At 37.7% G+C, this 20,769-nt stretch overlaps 1 protein-coding gene across 1 annotated transcript; it reads left to right on the forward strand.

The window, feature by feature from the left end:
- The first annotated feature begins 4,910 nt into the window (after window positions 1-4,910).
- On the forward strand, window positions 4,911-8,836 carry LOC114458454 (protein ANTAGONIST OF LIKE HETEROCHROMATIN PROTEIN 1-like). Its single transcript, XM_028440824.1, has 3 exons — window positions 4,911-5,678; window positions 7,561-7,657; window positions 7,739-8,836. Exons 1-3 carry the CDS (start codon window positions 4,972-4,974, stop codon window positions 8,195-8,197), a joined length of 1,263 nt encoding a protein of 420 aa, XP_028296625.1. The 5' UTR covers window positions 4,911-4,971; the 3' UTR covers window positions 8,198-8,836.
- Window positions 8,837-20,769: the final 11,933 nt, after the last annotated feature.

Raw genomic sequence — 20,769 nt, forward strand, 5'->3', positions numbered from 1 at the left:
TGGTATATGCTCAGGTGGTGGAGGGTCGTCTTCTGATCGAGAGGTTGGGGGTTCGCAAGCAGTACCTGACTATGTGTCGAAGTGTCCTTGGGCAAGACACTGAACCCAATGGTCGACTAGCGCCTTGCATGGCAGTCCTGTCCCACTGGTGTGTGAATGTGGGAGTGATTGGGTGAATGATCTGATATGTAAAGCGCTTAGGTTCTACTTCAGTGTGGTGATAAAGCGCTATATAAATCTAGTCCATTTACCATTTTACCATATATATATATCAGCCTATGCTGAGTCAGCTTTGGTGAATACCAAAAATGAGAAAATAGCACTCGTTGAAATCACAATATTGACGTGTTTGTGACAAATCTTAAAAATAATACATTTTAAATAAAATAGTACACTGTGGTTTCATAAATCCCTTGACGGAGGTCAGCGCTCTCCGAGGGCTTTTCTAGTTCATTCATGTTTTCTCTGCAATTTTTTCTTTAAACAGAATGTTCCCGTGAGCCGAACAGAAAGCTCTAACGAACCAGAATTGGCCCGCGAGCCTCCAGTTAGACACCCATGATTTAGATGTTGTAATATTTCTCAATCAAACATTGACTGTAGTATTATTACACACTAGAAACACATAGTGATGTTTCAAAATGTTCTCCCCAGCAGTGGTTTCTAAGCTAGCGTAGCATCTGAACTAACAGAAAAGACTTCAGAGTAATTATAATCAGTGATTATAATGAAATCCTCGCATTAATTGGTTCTTAGGATTGTGTCACAGCTAATTGACCCTAAGAATGAGGTGCATGTGCACAACTAATTAACCACAATCATAGAGGCGATTAGCGGTATTAGCATTATTAACAGTGAGTGTGTAAATGAAGAGCTAACATCAGATCTCTTGGCCTCAATTAGGAAAAATTATTATTATTATCATTGCAATTGTTTTTTTCAAAGGCTCTTCCAAGACGTATTTGGAATGGGAAACGTTTCTCACAGCAGGGCCACAAACATGTGATTGTATCTGATCATTAACATTTAGCATTAGAATAATGAATAATCAGAGCATTAACACAGGAAACAACAAAGGTGTTTTTGGAGTCATTTTGTGTATTTTTTTCATCATTTGTATAATATTTTTTGTCTTATTTTGTTATTATTTTGTATATTCTGCTTTCATTTTGTGTATTTTTGGAGTCATTTTGTGTCATTTGTTTTTCAATATTTTTTTGTTATTTTATGCATTTTTGTAGCAGTCTGGTGCTTTTAGAGTCATTTGAATCTATTTTGCTATTGTTTAGTATATATATATATATCATTTTGTGTATTTTTGGAGTAGTTTGTTGTCATTTTATATATATTTTCATTTGATTTTATGCACCTTTGTAACCGTCCTGTGTTCTTTCTGTTGTTTTGTGTAATTTTGCATAATTTTTTGGTGGGCATTTTGTGTGTTTTTGGAGTCATTTTATTTATTTATTTTATCCTATGTGTTAATATGTGCATCCACTTACATCACTCAGTGGTCCTAATGTTATGGCTCAGTGTGGACACAGTGTGAGGTGTTAAAGCTGTTATTAATAACATGTCCCCTGAAGGGCTGATGCTGGGGCTGATGCTATTTTTTGCTGCTGGATGTTTGTCTGCTAATGGGCGGGGCTCTGAGTCTTGCTCAAGGACAGTGGGGCAGGGCTGTTATATATCGACTAATGGAGATGCAATCTGAGCCATTCTGGTTCAGAACAGACATGGAGACCCTCAGAGGACACAGACCCACTCTTAGTTCTACTCAGTGAGAAAAATCCTGATCAGAGCTGCTGTTTGATGTACAAAGGTGAATTAGAGCTGTATCGTGACTGTAATTGTAACTATAGAGCTGTATCGTGACTCTCTCTTTCCTCTCCAGTAGTTTTTTTGGACTCTTAACGACTGCCCACGCCTTCTCTCCACTGTTCCTCATCCTTTAATCTGTGTGTGTCCACAGCCCTGAGTCACTCTCTATCACATCTGACTCCTCTCCTGTCACGCTCTGCAGCTCTAAAGGTGCTGCTGACGTTACCACTTAAACCATATGTGTCAAACTCAAGGCCCGGGGGCCGAATCCGACCCTTTGGAGCATCTAATGCAACCCGTAGGAGAAAATGAAAATGACAGAGAAAACATAAATCACTGTGTGAATGAAACGCAAACAATATTTGCAGGTGCTCACAGTTTCCCACTGCGTATATTACATGATTAAAGTCATTTTTACTGTTGAAAAAACTTAAAACTCTTACAAAATCCTATTATTTCCCTCAAATTATGACATAATATTTCCCTTTAGTAAATAGAAATTGGTCACAAAATCTAAGGAATTTAAATTGAAGCTCCTGTTGGGACTGATATCTGTCAATTATTGCTGGACATTGTTGATTTCTTACATATTTTGTATTGTATGTATATGTAGAAGGGTAAACTAGGGAACAATAATACGTATTTGGCCCCTGAACTAATAATAGTTTGACACCCCTGGCTCCAAAGATGCTGCTGACGTTCCCACTAAACCATATGTGTCAAACTCAAGACCCGGGGGCCAAATACGGCCCATTGGAGCATCTAATTCGGCCTGCAGGAGAAAATGAAGATGACAGAGAAAACATAAATTGTTGTGTGAATGAAACTCAACAATAGTTGGTGCTCACAGTTTTCCCACTGCTTCTATTACAAGATTAGTCATTTTTAATGTTAAACTTTTGAAAAAACTCAAAATTCTTACAAAATTCTATGATTTCCCTCAAATTATGACATAATATTTCCCTTAATAAATAGAAATTGGTCACAAAATCTTGGGAATTTAAATTGAAGCTCCTGTTGGGACTGATATCTGTCAATTATTGCTTGGATATTGTTGATTTCTTACATATTTTGTATTTTATGTATACGTAGAAGTGTAAACTAGTGAACAAAAATACGTATTTGGCCCCTGAACTAATAATAGTTTGACACCCCTGGCTCAAAAGATGCTGCTGACACTGCCACTAAACCACCTATGGCCCACTTAGATAAAATGTTCCGTATTTGGCCCCTGAACTAAAATGAGTTTGACACACCTGCTCGAAATGAATATTCATATACAATATGTATGTATATGTATATTCATTATTCTAATGTTGACGTGAATGTTGATCATGTGACCCTCAGATCAGATGTAATGTGCCAAAAAAATAAAGACAATACGACTAAGAATACACAAAAAAAAGCAGAGAAATTTACAAAATAGCAAAAATTCACAAAAGGACAAAAAAAATACAAAAAAAAAAACACAAAGTAAAATAAAAAATGAAAACAAAAACACATAATTAACCAAAAGTTGCACAAGACAACTAAAAAAAAATAACGAAACATTTACAAAATGACTCCAAAAATACCAGATAAGAAAAAACAACACAAATACACAAAAATGACTCCAAAACCCAACTGTCATTTGTAGTTTCCTGTGTTAATGCTCTGAGTGGTCGCCCCCTGTGATAAAAGCTTTAAAGAAAACACTTGATTCTCCATAATCTCCTTATCGTACGATCTTTACTCTTTTTGCTAATCTAATTGGGTGGAACTGCAGCTTATTCTCATTCTTCTTTTATATGAGCTCCTTGCTGTGCAGCACACACACATGCATGAGTCACACACGTGTGCACGTTTGTCTCAGCAGGATCTCTGTCTGAGCCCAAACACACAGAGCCAGAGTTATCTCCTTCTCAAATATCCCATCATGCTCTATTTCTGTCCCATCGTCTCAGTCCAAGTCAGTGTGAAACCTTCATCAGATTATGTTTGGCTTCTCATTTACTTTATGTGTTGATGAGCTTCCCCCCCCCAAAAAAACCTCATTACAGCAATGAAATGTTATTTTTATGTTCAAAAAGCAATTAAGTAATGAGACAGTGAGTTAATATGAAGGCAGCAGAGGCCAGTGGAGTGTGAAAAGGACAGAGAGGGATAAAGGCTGAAGGAGGCAGAGGATTATTTACACAAATGGAACCTCTCACATTGTCGAGTCGCACAAAAGGACAAAAATCTGCAGCCCAGCTCAGGCTTTTTCAGTCCTGCAGCAGCTCAGAGGACACGTTGTGGGGGTCACGCTCACTCATACTCATGGGGAACTGCTGGTACTAACAATAAAAATCTACAAAATGAGTCCAAAAACACACAAAATGACAGCACACACCCTAAATAACCTAGGGCATATAAAAAGACAACAAAAACAGACAAAATGACAGAAGAATAAACAAAACAAGGAAACAATAATGATGAAATGACTCCAAAAAAACAATAAATGTCAACACAATTACAAAAAATGGCTCAAAAAACACACAAAACAGCAACAAGAAGACGGAAATGATGTAAAAAGATATATAAAAGAAAAGTCACCAAAAAGAACACAAAAATATAAAAATCATCTTTTAAAAAAACACACGCAGAAAAACACACACAACATGAGAATAGAATGACACACAAAAAATGACAGAAAAAAAAAATAATGATGAAATAACTCCAAAACACAAAAAATTCAACACGATGGCAAAAAACAACAAACCAAAAAAGAACCCAAAAATGTACAAAATGTGTCAAAAACACACACAAAAAAGACACATATACTAACCTTCAAAAATAATACAGATAATAATAATAGAATAATACACACAATGACATAAAAATGACTTCAAAAGCACGATCAGCAGATATAACAAAAATAATTCCAAACATACAAAAACGATGACTCAGAATTGTCAGTAAAACACACAAAACCTTTGTTGTTTCCTGTAATAATATTTAGATTTGTTTATTATTTTATATTGTGATCCTCGAATCAGAAAAATCACATTTTGTGATGAAAGTTGCCCATCTCCACTCAGAGGATATTATGTGACTTGTGCGTCAATCCCACAATACTTTGCGCTGTGACGTCACACGTCGTAGCAACCCGGAAGCGCGCTAGTCTTGAAGATGGAATCGCTCGCTCCGGTGATGAAGCTCGTGGTCCTGCTCGCGTTTCACCTGAACGTGACTCAGCAGAGAAACGTCCTCCTCGTGCAGAACATCATCCGGAAGCGGCGAGCTCAGCGCGCCTTCCTGCGTCACATGGCGAGGCTTAGCATGCTGCCTTTACCGCCACCGATAGCCAGGAAAGTGTGGATGAAAGTGCGGGACAAGGACTGGTGGGAGCGCGTGGTTCTACTGGAGTACACCGACGTGGAGTGGACAGAGAACTTCCGCATGAGGAGACAGACGTTCATGAAGCTGTGCGCGCTCATGCAGCGCTATATGGCTCCCAGTGACGTCAGCGTGCGCACCCCTGTGCCCCTGACCATGCGCGTGGCCATAGTGCTTTACAAACTGGGCAGCGGGGCGGACTACAACTTCATCTCCAACCAGTTCGGGGTCCATAAGAGCACGGTGAAGAAGTTCGTGTACATGTTCTGTAGGGCCATGGTCCAGGGCCCCATGGAGCAGCTCATCAGGATCCCAGATGAGACGCAGGCGCAGGAGATCTCCCGGGGGTTCGAGGAGCAGCATCACATGCCTCAGATCATGGGAGTGATCGATCGGATCCACATTCCGATCCTGGCGCCTTCAGACGTGCTCCAGGACTTTATCAATGAGAAGAACTGGGCCTCCTACGTGCTGCAGGCGGTGGTGGATAACACGTGCAGGTGTGTCACTGGTCAGCTGATCACAACCACGTGCTTTCATATCAACACTTCAACAATATAGAGATAAAAAACTTCCAAGTTTGATCTACAAATATCAATGGAAATTTAATTTAGATTCAATGTAATAAAAAACACAACTAAACTAGGGCTAAGACGATACGCAATATATCGGTTTCACCAGATCAATATAATTAAAAACAGGGGGAAAGAAAATACAGAAACTATGTATTAATTATCATCATATTTATTCAACTTTAAACTCTTAAGTTTTTCAAGTTCAAAACCAAATATACAATAATGGCATTATAAAACAGCAACAAAAACATGCAAAACGTCTAAAAGAAAACCACACAAAATGGCAAAAAATATATATATATATATAATACACATGAAAAGTACGTGACCCGGAAGTGAAGCGTTACACATTCCGCGATAACTTTAGCTTTACAACACATAAAAGTCTCTAAATCCTCCGAAATGTCCGTCAGGAGGTTCTGTGCCCAACAGCAGCTAAAGCGAAAAGGACACGTTTCGGATGCACAGTTGGAAGCAGCGATCTTGTCATGCCGTTAGCGTCGGATGACAGTACACTTCCTGGTCACGTACTTTGGCAAATTGGTAATGGAGAAAACAAATAAAGGTGTTTGTTTTTTGTTTTCTATACCCAAGCAAAAGAGCTTGAATTTGAAAAACAAAGTGTTTAACATTTTTTTCATTTTGGTTTTGGAAACAAATATGGGTGTTTTTTTTTTTTTTTTTTTTTTTTTCCATGTTTTTGTTACATAATGAAAAACGAATGATTCTTATCCTTTCTCATCATATTCTTGACTAAATGAACCAAATCAAGGAGCTACTACAGTATATATGTGGGTTATCCACATTACTTTGGTTTCCTAGCACTGTGCTATTGTTCAAACACACAAGCATGTTTACATTTTCAGACGACGGGGCTGCTCTCTTCTTCTGAACAACATGTCCAGTAATAACCTCTGGTACAGATGGAGCAGGTGTTGCCAAGTAATTGCGTGCACTTGGAAGCTGAACTTTCTATCCAAAAGAACTTTTTCTGTGTCCATAGCTCCGCGCTGCTCTGCCTTTATCTGCAAACACGTGAATAGCCAACCACGCACAAGGTCTTTATCGGTGGTCGGCCTCCACCATTTGGGGCATTACTGCTTTCTACTGACACGGAGTGTGAGGAACAGCAAGTTGGCCGCGTTAATCGCACATTTAAAAAAAAAAAATAGTGGCGTTAAAGAGAATTTGCGTTAACGTGTCAATTTTGACATCCTATTAAAAACCCAATAAAATGACTTAAAAGATGTCGTCATTGACATGATTACACGCTGTTAAACGTCCTGAAGTTGTGCCAAACATGCTTAAATGATTAATGTTGTAAACTGTTGTCATTAGTTTCATATTTCTGCTGTATTTGCACTGAAATCAGACACAATTTTGCATGAGATTTGGCGTCCAGCTACATATTGTAAATGTGTGATATTGTCCCAAAAAGGAGGCTTGATTGATCAATTTTGTTTAAAAAAATAAATAAATAAAATCTTTAATTCTTTGTTTCTTCTTTTAACATTTTTATTTTTTTCCCCCCATTTTTCTTGTTTAAATTATTTTTTTCTTTTTGCTCCTTTTCTTTTTTTTAATTCTCCGCTTTTTTTCTTCTGTTTATTTATTTTTTACATTAATTTTCCCGACTTTCTTTTTTCATTTCTTTTTTTTTTTTACTATATCATTTTTTTTATTTTTTATTTTAGAAAATAATAATATTGACTTCCATTTCAGGAAGTGAATTCCGTATTTTTTTCACAATGCGATACTAAACATTTGTTTAGTTGACTTCAGTCTCTCACGCTGACGCTTGTTTCAGTTTCTGGAGCATCAGCTGTGAAACACCGGGTGGATCACGTGATGAGGAAGTTCTACTGCGATCTGACCTGTTCCAAAGAGCTGAGCTGCTTCCAAAGGTAGCATTAGCTCGCCGTTAGAGCCGCACTGTGTTGTTCCTCAGCTCTGATGTAAAGTGACGTCCATCTCTCCTACTCCAGGGTGTGAGGACCATGGAGGGACAGGACGTGCGTCTCCAGGTGGTTGGAGGACCTTCTTATCCTCTCTTGGACTGGCTTCTTAAAGGCTACGCTAACGCTACAGCAGAGGAGGAGTCGTTCAACATCTACCTGAACTCTCTACGCGATACCGTGGAGAAAACGTTCCACATGTTAAAGTCCAGGTGGCGAGTTCTGCTGAAACGCAGTGATTTCCACTTCTCCTTTTCACCCACGGCCATCGCCACGTGCTGTGCGCTTCATAACTTCTGTCAGAGAGAAGGAGAGCACGTTAGCGATAGCTGGATGAGCTACGCTAAAGACTTGGACGCCTTCTTTCCTCAGCCGTGGGCGTCGGCTAGCGCACAGAGAGCAGCTAGTGGTAGCGTAGCGAGGACTGCACTGAAGAACCACATGACCAGACACTATCCACGGTGTACGGTCAACACTGTGCACGACTGACACGCCTTTATCCTTTTATACAAGCGTGAAAGAACAAGCTGAAATATTCTCGTCTTCTAAAGTGGTTAAACTAACATTTCCGTTTCATTGTCTTTTCCTAGTAATTAGACCCAATACAGGCTGTTAAACTTAACCACTTAACTTGTCATTGTTTTTATATTTATGCTAATACTAACATTAGCCCACCAGTTTTACAGCAAAACAAATGGAGGAAATGTGTGATTGTTTCAAATATAAACATGTTGACGAGGGTTTAGTCCATATCATAAAGATATTTACATTTCAGCAGGTGAAATGCTCATATTATGCCAGATTTTGTGCAAGAATTGACATTTCATATCCGTTTTCTCCAATTACCTAAAATCTGAGGCTTTATTTCAGATACTGGCATTAAAAACGAACGAAACCTCACGTTCCAGGAGTTCAGTCCAAAGTCAGATAGTCATGGGTGTAAAGCACAACCCTGTCACTGTAGCCTAGGATTTCTGTTACAGTACAGCTGCTTTAGCTTAGCCATCTGTTTATGTTTCACTTGATTTTTATTTTTGAAAACATATTTATTTTGCTATTCTAGATGTTTGAATATTTTTTTGTAAAATGTGACATGTCTACCAATAAAGTCAAGTTGGTAATTCACAATATTTTCTCATCTTTTTATGAATTTTCTATATTTTTTCTGTCATTTTGTGTTTTTGTTGATACTTTACAATGATACTTTCTGTCATTAATTGTATTGTTTTTGTGCCCTTTTTTGTCACGTTGTGTGTTTTTGTAGTTGTTTTTTCTGTCATTTTTTTGTGATTTTTGGAGTAATTTTGTGCATTTTTGTTACTTTAATTTTGGAATGATATGATGAATCTTTCTGTGTATAGTTCTTGTACTTTTGGGTTGTTTTTTTTGTCATTTTGTGTGTTTTTGGACTCAATCTGTGCATTTATTGGACGTTATATGCTACACGCAGTAGTGCACAGTGAATATCCAGCTATAGGAGAGTTAATAAGGCTAATAAAACATTGAGTCTCTCATTAGATGCTGCTGAATCATGAGGTTTGGCTTCATTTTGTTGTATTTTTCATTTTTTTGAACCCACGCAGGTTTCAGCCTGGCTGTGTGTTCCCAGGTGAGGTGAGGGAGCAGTGATGATGATGGATGAATAGATGGATGCTGTTGGGTTCCTTTATCCTCACCCCTGAAATAACGGCTCACTTTAGATGCATCCACACACACGCATCAATCTCTTTTAAAGCCTTTGAGATGAGATTGTGTTTGAGCCGACATGGCAACATCTATAGAAACACAGGAAGGAGAAAAACATTGGACACAACGCAGCAGGCAGGCAAGGAAACTGAACAAAAAATGTGCCAAATTATTATTGATAGAAAACACAACAAAAAATTCCAAAACCAAACATGAATGCCAGAAATGATCTCTGTATTAATTTTATTTTTTGTCTTTTGTCTTAATATTACTTTGTCTTGTTTTTTGTCATTTTTCATAGTAGCAATAGTAATGGATGAAAATGAAGAAAGAAAAAAAAAAAAACGACTGGAAAAAAAAAGGATAAAGACCTAAAAAGAAAACAAAATAACCAGACAAAAAGAAAAAAAACTCAGAAATGGAAGAAGAAAAAAGAAATCAAGACTTTAAAAAAAAATATATATATATATATATATATATATATATATATATATATATATATTATCAAAACCCACAAAATAAAAATAAAAAACCCAGACCACAAAAAAAGATAATCATGTGAATTTAAAAGTGTTCTAAAATTCAGATTTTTTTTTTTTTTTTCACTAGTGCCTGTGTTGTAGATTTCTTTTAGTAGCCCTAATCCTTTCCCGTATACATTAACTTGAGAAAACGGAGCGCAAAAAAAAGAAAAATTCATTGTATGGCCACTCGTATTGAAATATTTCTGAATGAAAATCAACAGCCATTAATATGAATGTGCAATGTGCTGCAGGGTATATTTTTGCCACAAAAATCTAAAAATGTAATTTATTTTTGTTATTTGAAATTCTTGGCACTGTCAGATTTCAGATCAGGAACATGTGTGGGTGTGGGTGGGGCAATCATTGAACAATACCAGTTTTATGGAAATGTTGGATGGAAAGTTTATGAGCTCAGTGTGATGAGTTAATAAGACGTGTGTGTGTGTGTGTGTGTGTGTGTGTGAGAGAGAGATGAATAGTCACACACCGTCAGTGAGTGCAGACCTTGACAGAGCAGAACAGATGAGATGATTCACAGGCAGAGCAGACCATTGTCCACAGTAAATATTATCAGAGAAAATATATGATGGAGGGAATTATTGAGCACATTTCTTCTGTCTCCGAAGAGGAGGAAAAATATTTCTGTTAACCCAACAAAATGACATGCTACGCTACAGCTGTGTCTGTAGATTCAGAACAGACATTAACAACTGACGTCTCCTCAAAGTAAATACGCAGAATGACATCAAAAATACAAATAAACTAAACAAAAACAATATGGCAACAAAAACTACACAAAATGCTTCAAAAACACACAAAATGAGATAAAAATACAGAAAATGACTCAAAAACATAAAATGAGAGAAAGATGTACAAAATGAGAAAAATACGCTATATTCCAATAAATAAAAAATAGACAATTACCATATACAAAATGAAAACATTCACAAAATCACAGAAAATACACAAAAGGCAAACTAAAATACACAAAATGACTCTAAGATTACAATAAGGAAATATGTAAAATGAAAAAACACACAAAACAAATCTAAAAACATACAAAATTATTGAAAAATATACATGACAAAACAGAGACACAAATTTACTCCAAAAACACACAAATAGATAAAATCATACGATTTGACAACAAAAACACAAATTTAGTGAAAAACACACAAAAGGACAAAATTGGGACCCAAAATTACTCCAAAAACACACAAAATAGATAGAATTATACAAAATAACAACTAAAATACACAATTATTTAAAAACACAAAATTTGATCAAATTAAACAATGAGGGAATATTTAAAATGAGAGAAAAATACACAAATTGACAACAAGTTACACAAAAATGACTCTAAACCCTAAAGCACCAACAAAATGACAAAAAAAAATCAAGAGAGAAAACAATACAAAAAACATAATCTCATTGTAGTTTCTTCATTATTCTGATGCTGACAAATGTTGATCATGTGACCCTCAGATCAGAAACGATCATATGTTTGTGGCCCTTGCTGTGATAAAAGTATAGCGTGATGCTAACATTGGTTTTTCTGCTCTTGTATCTAATATGTGAAACTAGTACAGTGCCTGTCAGAAGTATGTATTCATATAGTGGGAGGAGCTTAAGTAGAGTTGTCAGTTATGGCCAAACGAGTATGTGTTTGAAGGTTGCATGTATAAAGAGGTGTACATACTCTGTACTCTGTAGTGTTGTGAAGGTGTTTATTTGTGGGTGCAAAGTCAAATAGTGTGTGAGACTTTGCTGGTTTAATTCTATGAGACATGATCATGATAAATTGATAAATAGTAGGGCTGGAGCTATCGATTCTGTTTGGAATAGATTAATCTAGCACTTTATCAATCGAATAATCGGATTATTTTTTTTTTTGCGTTTTTTTTTAAGCAACCTAAACAAATAATGAAAAGGAAAATGACGCGGTTGTAGAATGATCAAGCATTTGGCTTTTATTTCTAAAATAAACAGCAACATTTGGCTCCAAAACTGAGCCCATTTATTGCAATTTAACCATGTAGTGTTAATAAGTGCCAGTGCCAACAATGAAATAACAATACAGTTAAGTCAACTAACTAACTACTAGCAAATAATATATCATTTCCAGGGTGAGCCTATTTGTTATGGTAACCTAGAAACGTGTGTGTATATGTGTTTGAAAAACACTGGAATTATGTTTTTAGTCTATCTCAGGCTTAATAAAGTATTTCTATTCTATATCAGAATATTGTGCTGCTGACATTATTAGAATTGTCACAGTGATGATCAGAGACAGTGTTTACAATCCATAACACTTCAGAGACGTACCACAATATTTAATGCTACAATTTCTCCTATTTAAAGCCCTTTTTCTCAAATGTAAAGCTTTTAAGGCCTTACATGTGGCTACATCAAATTTAATACTTTACCTTTTTAAGGATTTAAAGACCGTCCACCCTTGTTTGTGTGTGCACGCGTGCCGTGCGTGCTTCAGATCACACCGCTGACGTCTGGTACGAGGCTCCGCTGCTACACAGGCCGCTGCGTGTAGCCGCTGTAGCAATCTGTAGCTAGAGTTACAGCATCTACCAGACTATAACTGTTTGATTTACCTAAATCTAAGATTACCTGGCGGTCGTGTACTATTTTAGAATAATTACGCTGCAGGTTCACTGAGAAATTATTAGAACTGACTGAGTTATCTGCTGTTTTATATCCGTTGCTAACGCTAACCTCTGCAGCCACAGCCGACAGGCGCGTAGCCAAATACACATGCATATGTCAATATATCGAGGCTGGAAAACTTCAGCGTTTCTTTTTCATTTATTATGCTGTTAATTTATGTATTTATTGATTATCGGCCCAGGCCAAAATTAGCGCTACATTAGCTTGTTTCAGCGACGCTTGTTGAAACAGCATGTGGATGCTTCTGGTTCATATGCTGAATCATTGAAGTCGCATGCCAGGTATTGTTTTCAGTAAACACATGATTGCACCTTGTTCTCTTCATTTTTGAGGATGTAATGATCCCAGACTTTAGACGTTTAATGTCGCTTACTCTCCGCCATGGCGCCAACTGAATGCAGAATGTTTGATGATGCGCACTGATGATGCGCTATAGTGGTGTGCGGTCCCTGCGTCATAGGAATGTAACGATCCTTCGAGGCACAATTTTTGCCTCGAGGAATTTTTGTAATCAAGTAACTCGATGAATCGTTTCAGCCCTAATAAATAGTTTGCACCAATGTTCGCTGGACTTAAGCAAATGGATAATAAATGTAAAAAACCCAGTGGGAAAATTAATTGCACACTAATATATCACATACATCCAAGGTGCACATTAGGATATAAACACGTGGTGAAAATATCAGCGTTCATAATGCTGTGCGCGTGGAGAAATGTGCGTGTTTCGCTGTCCGCTTTGAGCACAGCCGCTGCCATTGCCCGGCAATAACTTCCGGGAATTATTTGAGTCTATTTTGCACTTCCGTTGTTACAACTCTCTCTCTAAAGCGCTCTGAGTGCGTACAGCGTGGACTGTACGTCCAAGGTGCGCATTAGATGGTAAACGCGGTGAAAATATCAGCTTTTATAATGCTGTGTTCGCGGACAAATGTACATATTTACGCGGACTTTGCGGGCAAGTGTTCACAGTTCAGACGCAGACGCCCCTCCCCCTCTCATGTACAGTCTAACCCGTGTTCAAAATAAAATTAAAATAAACATTTTGCAACACTAAATATGTCCAAAATAATGGATGCACACACTCGGACACTGCGCCAGGGAGATATGCGCGCCACACACATGTACGCGCACACACCGACAGACTGACTTATTGATATATATTGATTTATAGATAGATGTGGAGGAAAATAGAAAATCAGCGTGCGCTAGCTGTGCAAAATAGTACAAAGGTGAAGGAGACTTGAGATAGACAGGAAACCAGGAAGGAGCTAATTGTCCTCTAGAGGGTGTGTGTGTGTGTGTGTGTGTGTGTTATATGATTAATTGAAGTAGGACAGTCAGGGACGTTGTAGAGGACCAGCACTGCAGAGGAAACGGACTAGAGGACAGGGACCAATACTGTAACCCTTAATCACACCTTTTCAAAATAAAACAAGGTTCGACATTCACCTTTATTTTAAAAACCTGCACCATTATTATTAAACAGGCCTAGACTGACTGTTAGGATTACAGTGTGCGTGCGTGCGTGCGTGCGTGCGTGTGTGTGTGTTTGTGTGTGTAGAAAAGAGAAAGAGGAGACATTGAAGGAATGAATAAGATGCTGCTGCTCCCAGTTTTGTCCTTGGACTGCCCTCATCTCTGACGCACACACGCACGCGCACGCACGCACGCATACAATTTCATTTATAGTCCATCTCAGGGCTGGACGTCATAAATCTGGAGGTTTGCATGCATGTGAGTTCACTTAACAACACACACATTTATACACACAGCTGTCTGAAGTGCTGAGAGCTCACACACACACGCACACATGCACACACAGAGAGAGAGAGGCAGACATCTCATCAGGGATGCAGCAGAGCTGGTGTCTGCAGACAGAGATCTTTTCCTGTGATGTGACGTGTGATAGAACGAGTGTGGAGGTGTTTATATTTTCTTCTATTTTTGTGTATTTGTTTTTGTCATTTGTCTGGTGTTTATGTCGTTTCTTTGTTTTTATTAACATTTTGTATATTTTTTTCCTCATTTTGTGTAGTTTTAGTTGTGATTTTGTAAACAAAATGACTTTTTTTCTCATGCGGCCCTCATTCTAATTTTGTGTGGCCCCCAAAAATACACTAATGACTCCAGAGATTAAAAAAAAAAGATGCTAAAAAAACAAACTGTCATAAAAAGTACATAAAACCACAAAAAAATTACATCATTCCAAAAACATAGAAAATAACAGAAAATGTACAAGAATGACAAAAAAAAAATATGTAAAATTGATAACTAAATGACACAAAATGTCACCAAAAATACACAAATAATTCCAGACATAAAAGAAGGCAACAAAATCTAATGAAAGTACAAAAAACGACACAAAACTAGATTGCATGATTCCAAAAACACATTGATTACGGACGTACAAAAAGACAAATCATTGCACACAAAGACAACAAAAAAGGCAAAATGACAGGCAAATACACTAATTAGTAAAAATAAAATAAAAAATAAACAAAAAGACTACAAAATCATACAAAATGTCATAAAAAGTACATTACATGATTCTAAAAACACATAACAATGAAAACTTGTCAACAAAGATGATAAAAACACTAAATGACAGAAAAAATACAAAAATGTCAATGGAAATGACAAAAAACACACTAAATGGAGATAAAATAATTCAAAATGTCAACAAAAACAGATAAAAAAGCTTGGTCCTTTCCTGTGATTATGTTCGAATTAGTCAATATTTCATTTTATATTCTTTCTTCAGTTGATGGAAAGATAATGAACGAGTCCACACACAGAAGTTGTTACGTATGCCAATGCGCTCATCTTTTTATTGCACAACAATGTATCGTCTGTTTAGGAAACGCTGAAACAAACATCTCCACTCACTGATAGACCGGCTGATAGACAAAGACCAGGGCGTGGCTCTGCGTTCCCAGAGGCCATGGTGGACAGGACAGCCTTTAGGCCCCGCCCCCCACATCCACTCTGTGAAGAAGCTAACCCGTGTTAGCGCTACGGCTCAGGCTGGGAGCTGAATTGCGCCTGGACGTCAACGGGAGTGGTGAATGGCGTGGAGTCGGGAGCTAAAGCTTAGCGTAGTTAGCGTAGTTAGCGTAGCCTGAGATGGATCATCTGTTCTGTCCGTTTACGTCGTGCTGGAGGAGTGTGTATGTCCCATGTGGAATGCTACCAAGTCTACGAATGTGCTAGTCATTTTTGTAAGAGAACCTCTACTTATTTATTTATTTAATCGTCTACTACTTAGCTCGAACCAATGTCACTCACCTTCATTAAAAACCAATAAACGGCGTTATTATTATTCTGAAGTGGGACCAACGACCGACGTTACCGAAGGAAAGGCACAGGAACACGCACGTGCACACAAACTCAAGCACACAGAGTCCTGAAGCAGAGAGAAGGCTTTAGGGAAGCTAGCTAGGCAGGCTACAGTAGCTACGACGCCACAACTCCAACCTTTTAGAGAAAGAAAAAAACAAACCTTTGTACACATGTCGGTACACGAGAACGTCTACATGTGAAGGTCCCACCGCATGCATGATGGTTTTAAACCATGGTCCACAGAGCTGGTGATGGCCGCGGCTTTAAGAAGTCACGCTAAGTTATTACGAAGTCTTTGTCGTAGTGTCGTTTTCTGTGCAATGTGTTTAGAGTTCCAGTAAAGCGCATACACAACATTACTTCAGTTATTGTGCGAACGTTACCCACAGTTTTTCTCTTTTTTTCTGCTGCAAGCAGCTCATCTACTGTACGCCAGTGGTTCTCAACCTTTTCAGCCTGCGACCCGCCAAAATAAAGGTGCCTGAAGGTGGTTGAACACAGACATGAACATTGAAGAACAGTCATGTAGAAACAGGGCCATCTATAAAGGGGAGAGATTTTTGGGGTCCATCCATAAAGTCAGCAAAATGATGGTCCATTGTTCTACGAATCTGTGATAAACACATTTATTTATTTATCTGAATAATATCCACTGTTATCCTGGAAGTTTAGTATTATTTCACCCATAGTGTATAGTCATCTTAAAGATGTAAGTCCTTCTTTTAATCAGAAATAAAATGGGTTAAAAGTGACCAAAAATGGTATGAAAAGGTGGTGAAATGGGATTTTAAAAACCACAGAAATCAGTTAAAATGTTCACATTAGAGTGGGCAAAAACAGAAGAAAAAGTGGTAAAAAGGGTTAAGTGTCAATATTGGCAGAAAGTAGGAACAAAAACATGGCAAGAAAATTTGATGAAAATAGGTTGAAAAGAGTAAAAATAAGCAAAAATGGGCTCAAATTGTTCAGAAAATATTCTTAGTTTCTTGAAGGCATCTGGCGACACCCTCCCAGTGTCTTGTGACTGACCCCTAGGTTGAGAACCCCTGGTCTACGCTAACGTCTAGTCCACCAGAGGCCTCTCGCTGTAGAAAACGCTTCTCCCATACAGCAGTTTTGTGGTAAAAACACGACAATGTGCCCCACATCACTGTGTATACCGTATGTACACAACATGAACGTATACACAGAGTACAGCGCGCATAGTGTTGGAAGGCTCAAACCAACAAAAATGTGCAATTTTGTGTTTCCCTCATCGGGGAAAAGTCTTAATACTGACATTGTCATCGTAATACTAGTTTTCACTTAATCTGTTTGTTGTTTTTTTATACATATATTGCAAGTTGAAAATAAAAACACACATTTTGCAATTTTTACAGGCACACACACACATACCACAAAAATAGACTATGTGGAAACTAGAAGAAGTACTAGGCACAAGGTATATACAGTCCGTGTGCATGGGGCACATTGTTTAAAAGCAAACCCAACACATTGAAAGACAGAAGAAGAAAAAAGAAGAAGAATACCCTGATTTTGCTAACGTATCAACACCAAGGCATTCGGTACCATTATTAACTGGTACGGCGAGAATGAGAGGTTTGAAAACTTCATCGAAAAAACTTTCTCAGGAGTCGTCAGTCAGTGTCAAACAGCTCAAGAAGAAGAACCAGGAAAATACGTGTGTCACGAGGCCGGTACAGCGCCATCACTCGCTCAAACAACAGACTGAACACACACTAAACACAGCACGAACACGGACAGGAGTACATGCTTGGCCGGGCTGTACCAGCCTCGTGGATCATGATTCCTCCCCCCTTCCATGCCGGATTCGCTGGAACGCAGTCTCATAATGCTAACGCCTGAACGTTGGTCCCTCGGCTCTCCTTGGTCTTTCTCGCTCTGACTGTGGACTCGTGCGGTCCTGATAGCAGCTTTTTAGGGCAGAATTCTGGTTTCAGCACAAAGGAAATCAGGGGAAAAGGACCAACTGATCGCACACTGCAGTCATTGTTTCCTCGCATGCGTTCCTCGTTCTAAAGAAACACAAAATGCCAAAAAAAATGACTCCAGACATAAAAAGTAACCAAAAAGGCAACAAAATTATGCAAAGTGTCATTAAAAGTACATAAAACAACATGACTTGATTAAAAAAACACATAAATGACAACAAAAACATACAAAATGTCAACAAGATGACAAAAATTGCACAAAAATATAGGAAATATACACAACGACAACAAACACAAATGAAAAGACTCCAAAAACATGTGAACGGAAACATTCAAAATAACTCCAGATGTACAAAAAGAAAACAGAAGTGCACAAAAAGACAACAAAAAATGCAAAATGAAAGAAAAATACACAAATTTGATTAAAAAAAAAAAAAAAAATACAAATTAAATGACACATGAAATGTCACCAAAAATACAGAAATGACTCCAGACATTAAAAAGAGGGAAAAAGTACCCAAAAAACAACAAAATATCGTAATAAGTACATAAAACGACAAAAAATACTTGACATGATTCCAAAAATAAAAACTTACAAAATGTCAACAACATAAAATACGCAAATTGACTCTAAAAACACAAAGAAATTACAAATAATATACAAAGCGACGGCAAAAAAATTAGGTAAAAAAAATGTAAAAATAAAATGACACAAAAATACACAAATCACCCCAGACATAAAAAAGACACAAAGAAAACCTCAAAAAGGCAACAAAAATCATACAAAATGTCATAAGAAAGGACATAAAATGACAAAAACTAATATCAACAAAATGACAAAAAATACACAAAATGACAATAAAACTGATTGAAATGAGAACAAATGTTGGTCCCTCAGCTCTCCTTGGTCTTTCTCACTCTGACTGTGGACTCGTGCGGTCCTGATAGCAGCTTTTTAGGGCAGAACTCTGGTTTCAGCACAAAGGAAATCAGGGGAAAAGGACCAACTGATCGCACACACTTTCACTCACAATCAGATTTTGGCATGTACCTTTCCGATAGGAAAAGAGCAATACAAAGTTCCCGTGGTGCTGACGAAGCACGAAAAAAACGCGACTCAGTGCATGTCGTCAAACAGAGAAAGCCACGAAACGGATAGAAAGTATAAGATCGGAACAATGAGCCAAAGATTGAGAAGCCGTTTAATGAAGCCCTTGGAGAAAAAAAACAATCACCATCACCTTCGTCTGTGATTCACTCATCAGTAATTCAGTCACAAAGTGAGGGTTCAGAATTCACCACATCCTCCAGTTTCAGGGCAAGTCAAGCCGGTTCGGGGGCCAAATACAAAGTGGTTTGATAATAGGAGGGCCGCAGATTTCAGTTGGAGGAAAGAACGCAATTTTAACGTCATCGTGCCCTAGATTACACTTCAATGTAAAAGTGACGGATTGTTAGGTACTGACAATGTCTGAGCAATAAGTGACAGATATCTTGATGTGTCAAAAATATTGCTGTAATTTACAGTGATTTTGAGGGGATTGTTTGTGAAAAATTGCACAAATAAATTGGAGTTTTTTCGACATTTTGTGGCTGCAGTCGTGTGACATACACGTTGGAAAATATTCTAGAATTTCAATAAATGTATGAATTTTGGCCAGACTGATCTGATATCTACTGAGATATCTGAATAAGGCCTAGTTTACACTACAACATTTTCAAATAATAATGCTAAAGTTTTGTTGCATTTTAGCTATGCATTTACACGATCGGGTTTAATTTGTATCTTTTTAACATGGACTCTGGTTGAACTCGGCTTGGATGCTGCGCGTTGAATGAACAGACAAGCGATGTGTTTGGATTAGTGCAATAAAGATGCACAAATGAAGCTGCTTGTCATGTTTCTAGTTGAATGCAGAACGGGTGACGAGTAAATAAAGTTGAGTTATTAAAGAAACTCACCTCGGATCAATTTACTTATTTGAATAGTGTCGATCTGTGATGGGTTCAGAGTTAAAGGGACCCTGCACTGTTTTTACAAATGTGGCCTAAAACCTTTGAAATGTCCGTATTAGAAGATCTATGGCTGGACAATGAAGCAGAGAAGAAGAGCTCTCCTAAGGGACCTTTACTCTCCCTTAAACAGTGCGTTGACACGCTCTGGTGGCTGAAGTTAGCGAGTAAATCAGGGACTATTGAAGACGCAAAATCCTGAGGATAGACAGCTTTTTGGGTGGGATTTGATCCATTTAATGTTTATCATTCAAAAAATAATAGTTTACTTCTTTTTTTGGTGGGTACAGTTGATTAAGCAAAACATTTCCATGATGATATTTTTTCAACGTGCTGAACACATATTGCACACATTGGTGTTCCTCTTGGGTCAGTTTGACCCCAAGCAGTTTTAGCTGTGTAATTGTGTATTCAACAAAATTGTAATTGTGTTTTTGACACAAAAACTTGGTCAACGATTCTCTGAAAATCATTTTCTGGAGGCAAATATCCCTGGGGTCAGATTGACCCCAAGGGTGAAATGTGTTTGAGAATAATAGGAGGGTTAAAGCTGGAGAGTAGTCCCATTTTTAAAAGGCAATTAAATGAATATGGTCCATACTGTAATAATATGTTTTGTTAGGTATAGATCTTCTAATAACTACATTTCAAAGATTTTAGGCCCAAATTGTAAAAACAGTGGAGGATCCCTTTATAAAAAAAATCACACCGACACTAAATGACTGGATCCCGTGCATCATAAAAGACTTTGTCCCTTTTATTTTATTTACATGGCAGTTTGTAACTTATCTGCTGTCTTTTAATTTATTACGGCATACATTCAGTCGGACGCTTCAATTTTTATTACTATTATTATTATTATTAT

The sequence above is a fragment of the Gouania willdenowi genome, unplaced genomic scaffold (assembly GCF_900634775.1).
Source record: "Gouania willdenowi unplaced genomic scaffold, fGouWil2.1 scaffold_119_arrow_ctg1, whole genome shotgun sequence".
Classification (NCBI taxonomy): domain Eukaryota; kingdom Metazoa; phylum Chordata; class Actinopteri; order Blenniiformes; family Gobiesocidae; genus Gouania; species Gouania willdenowi.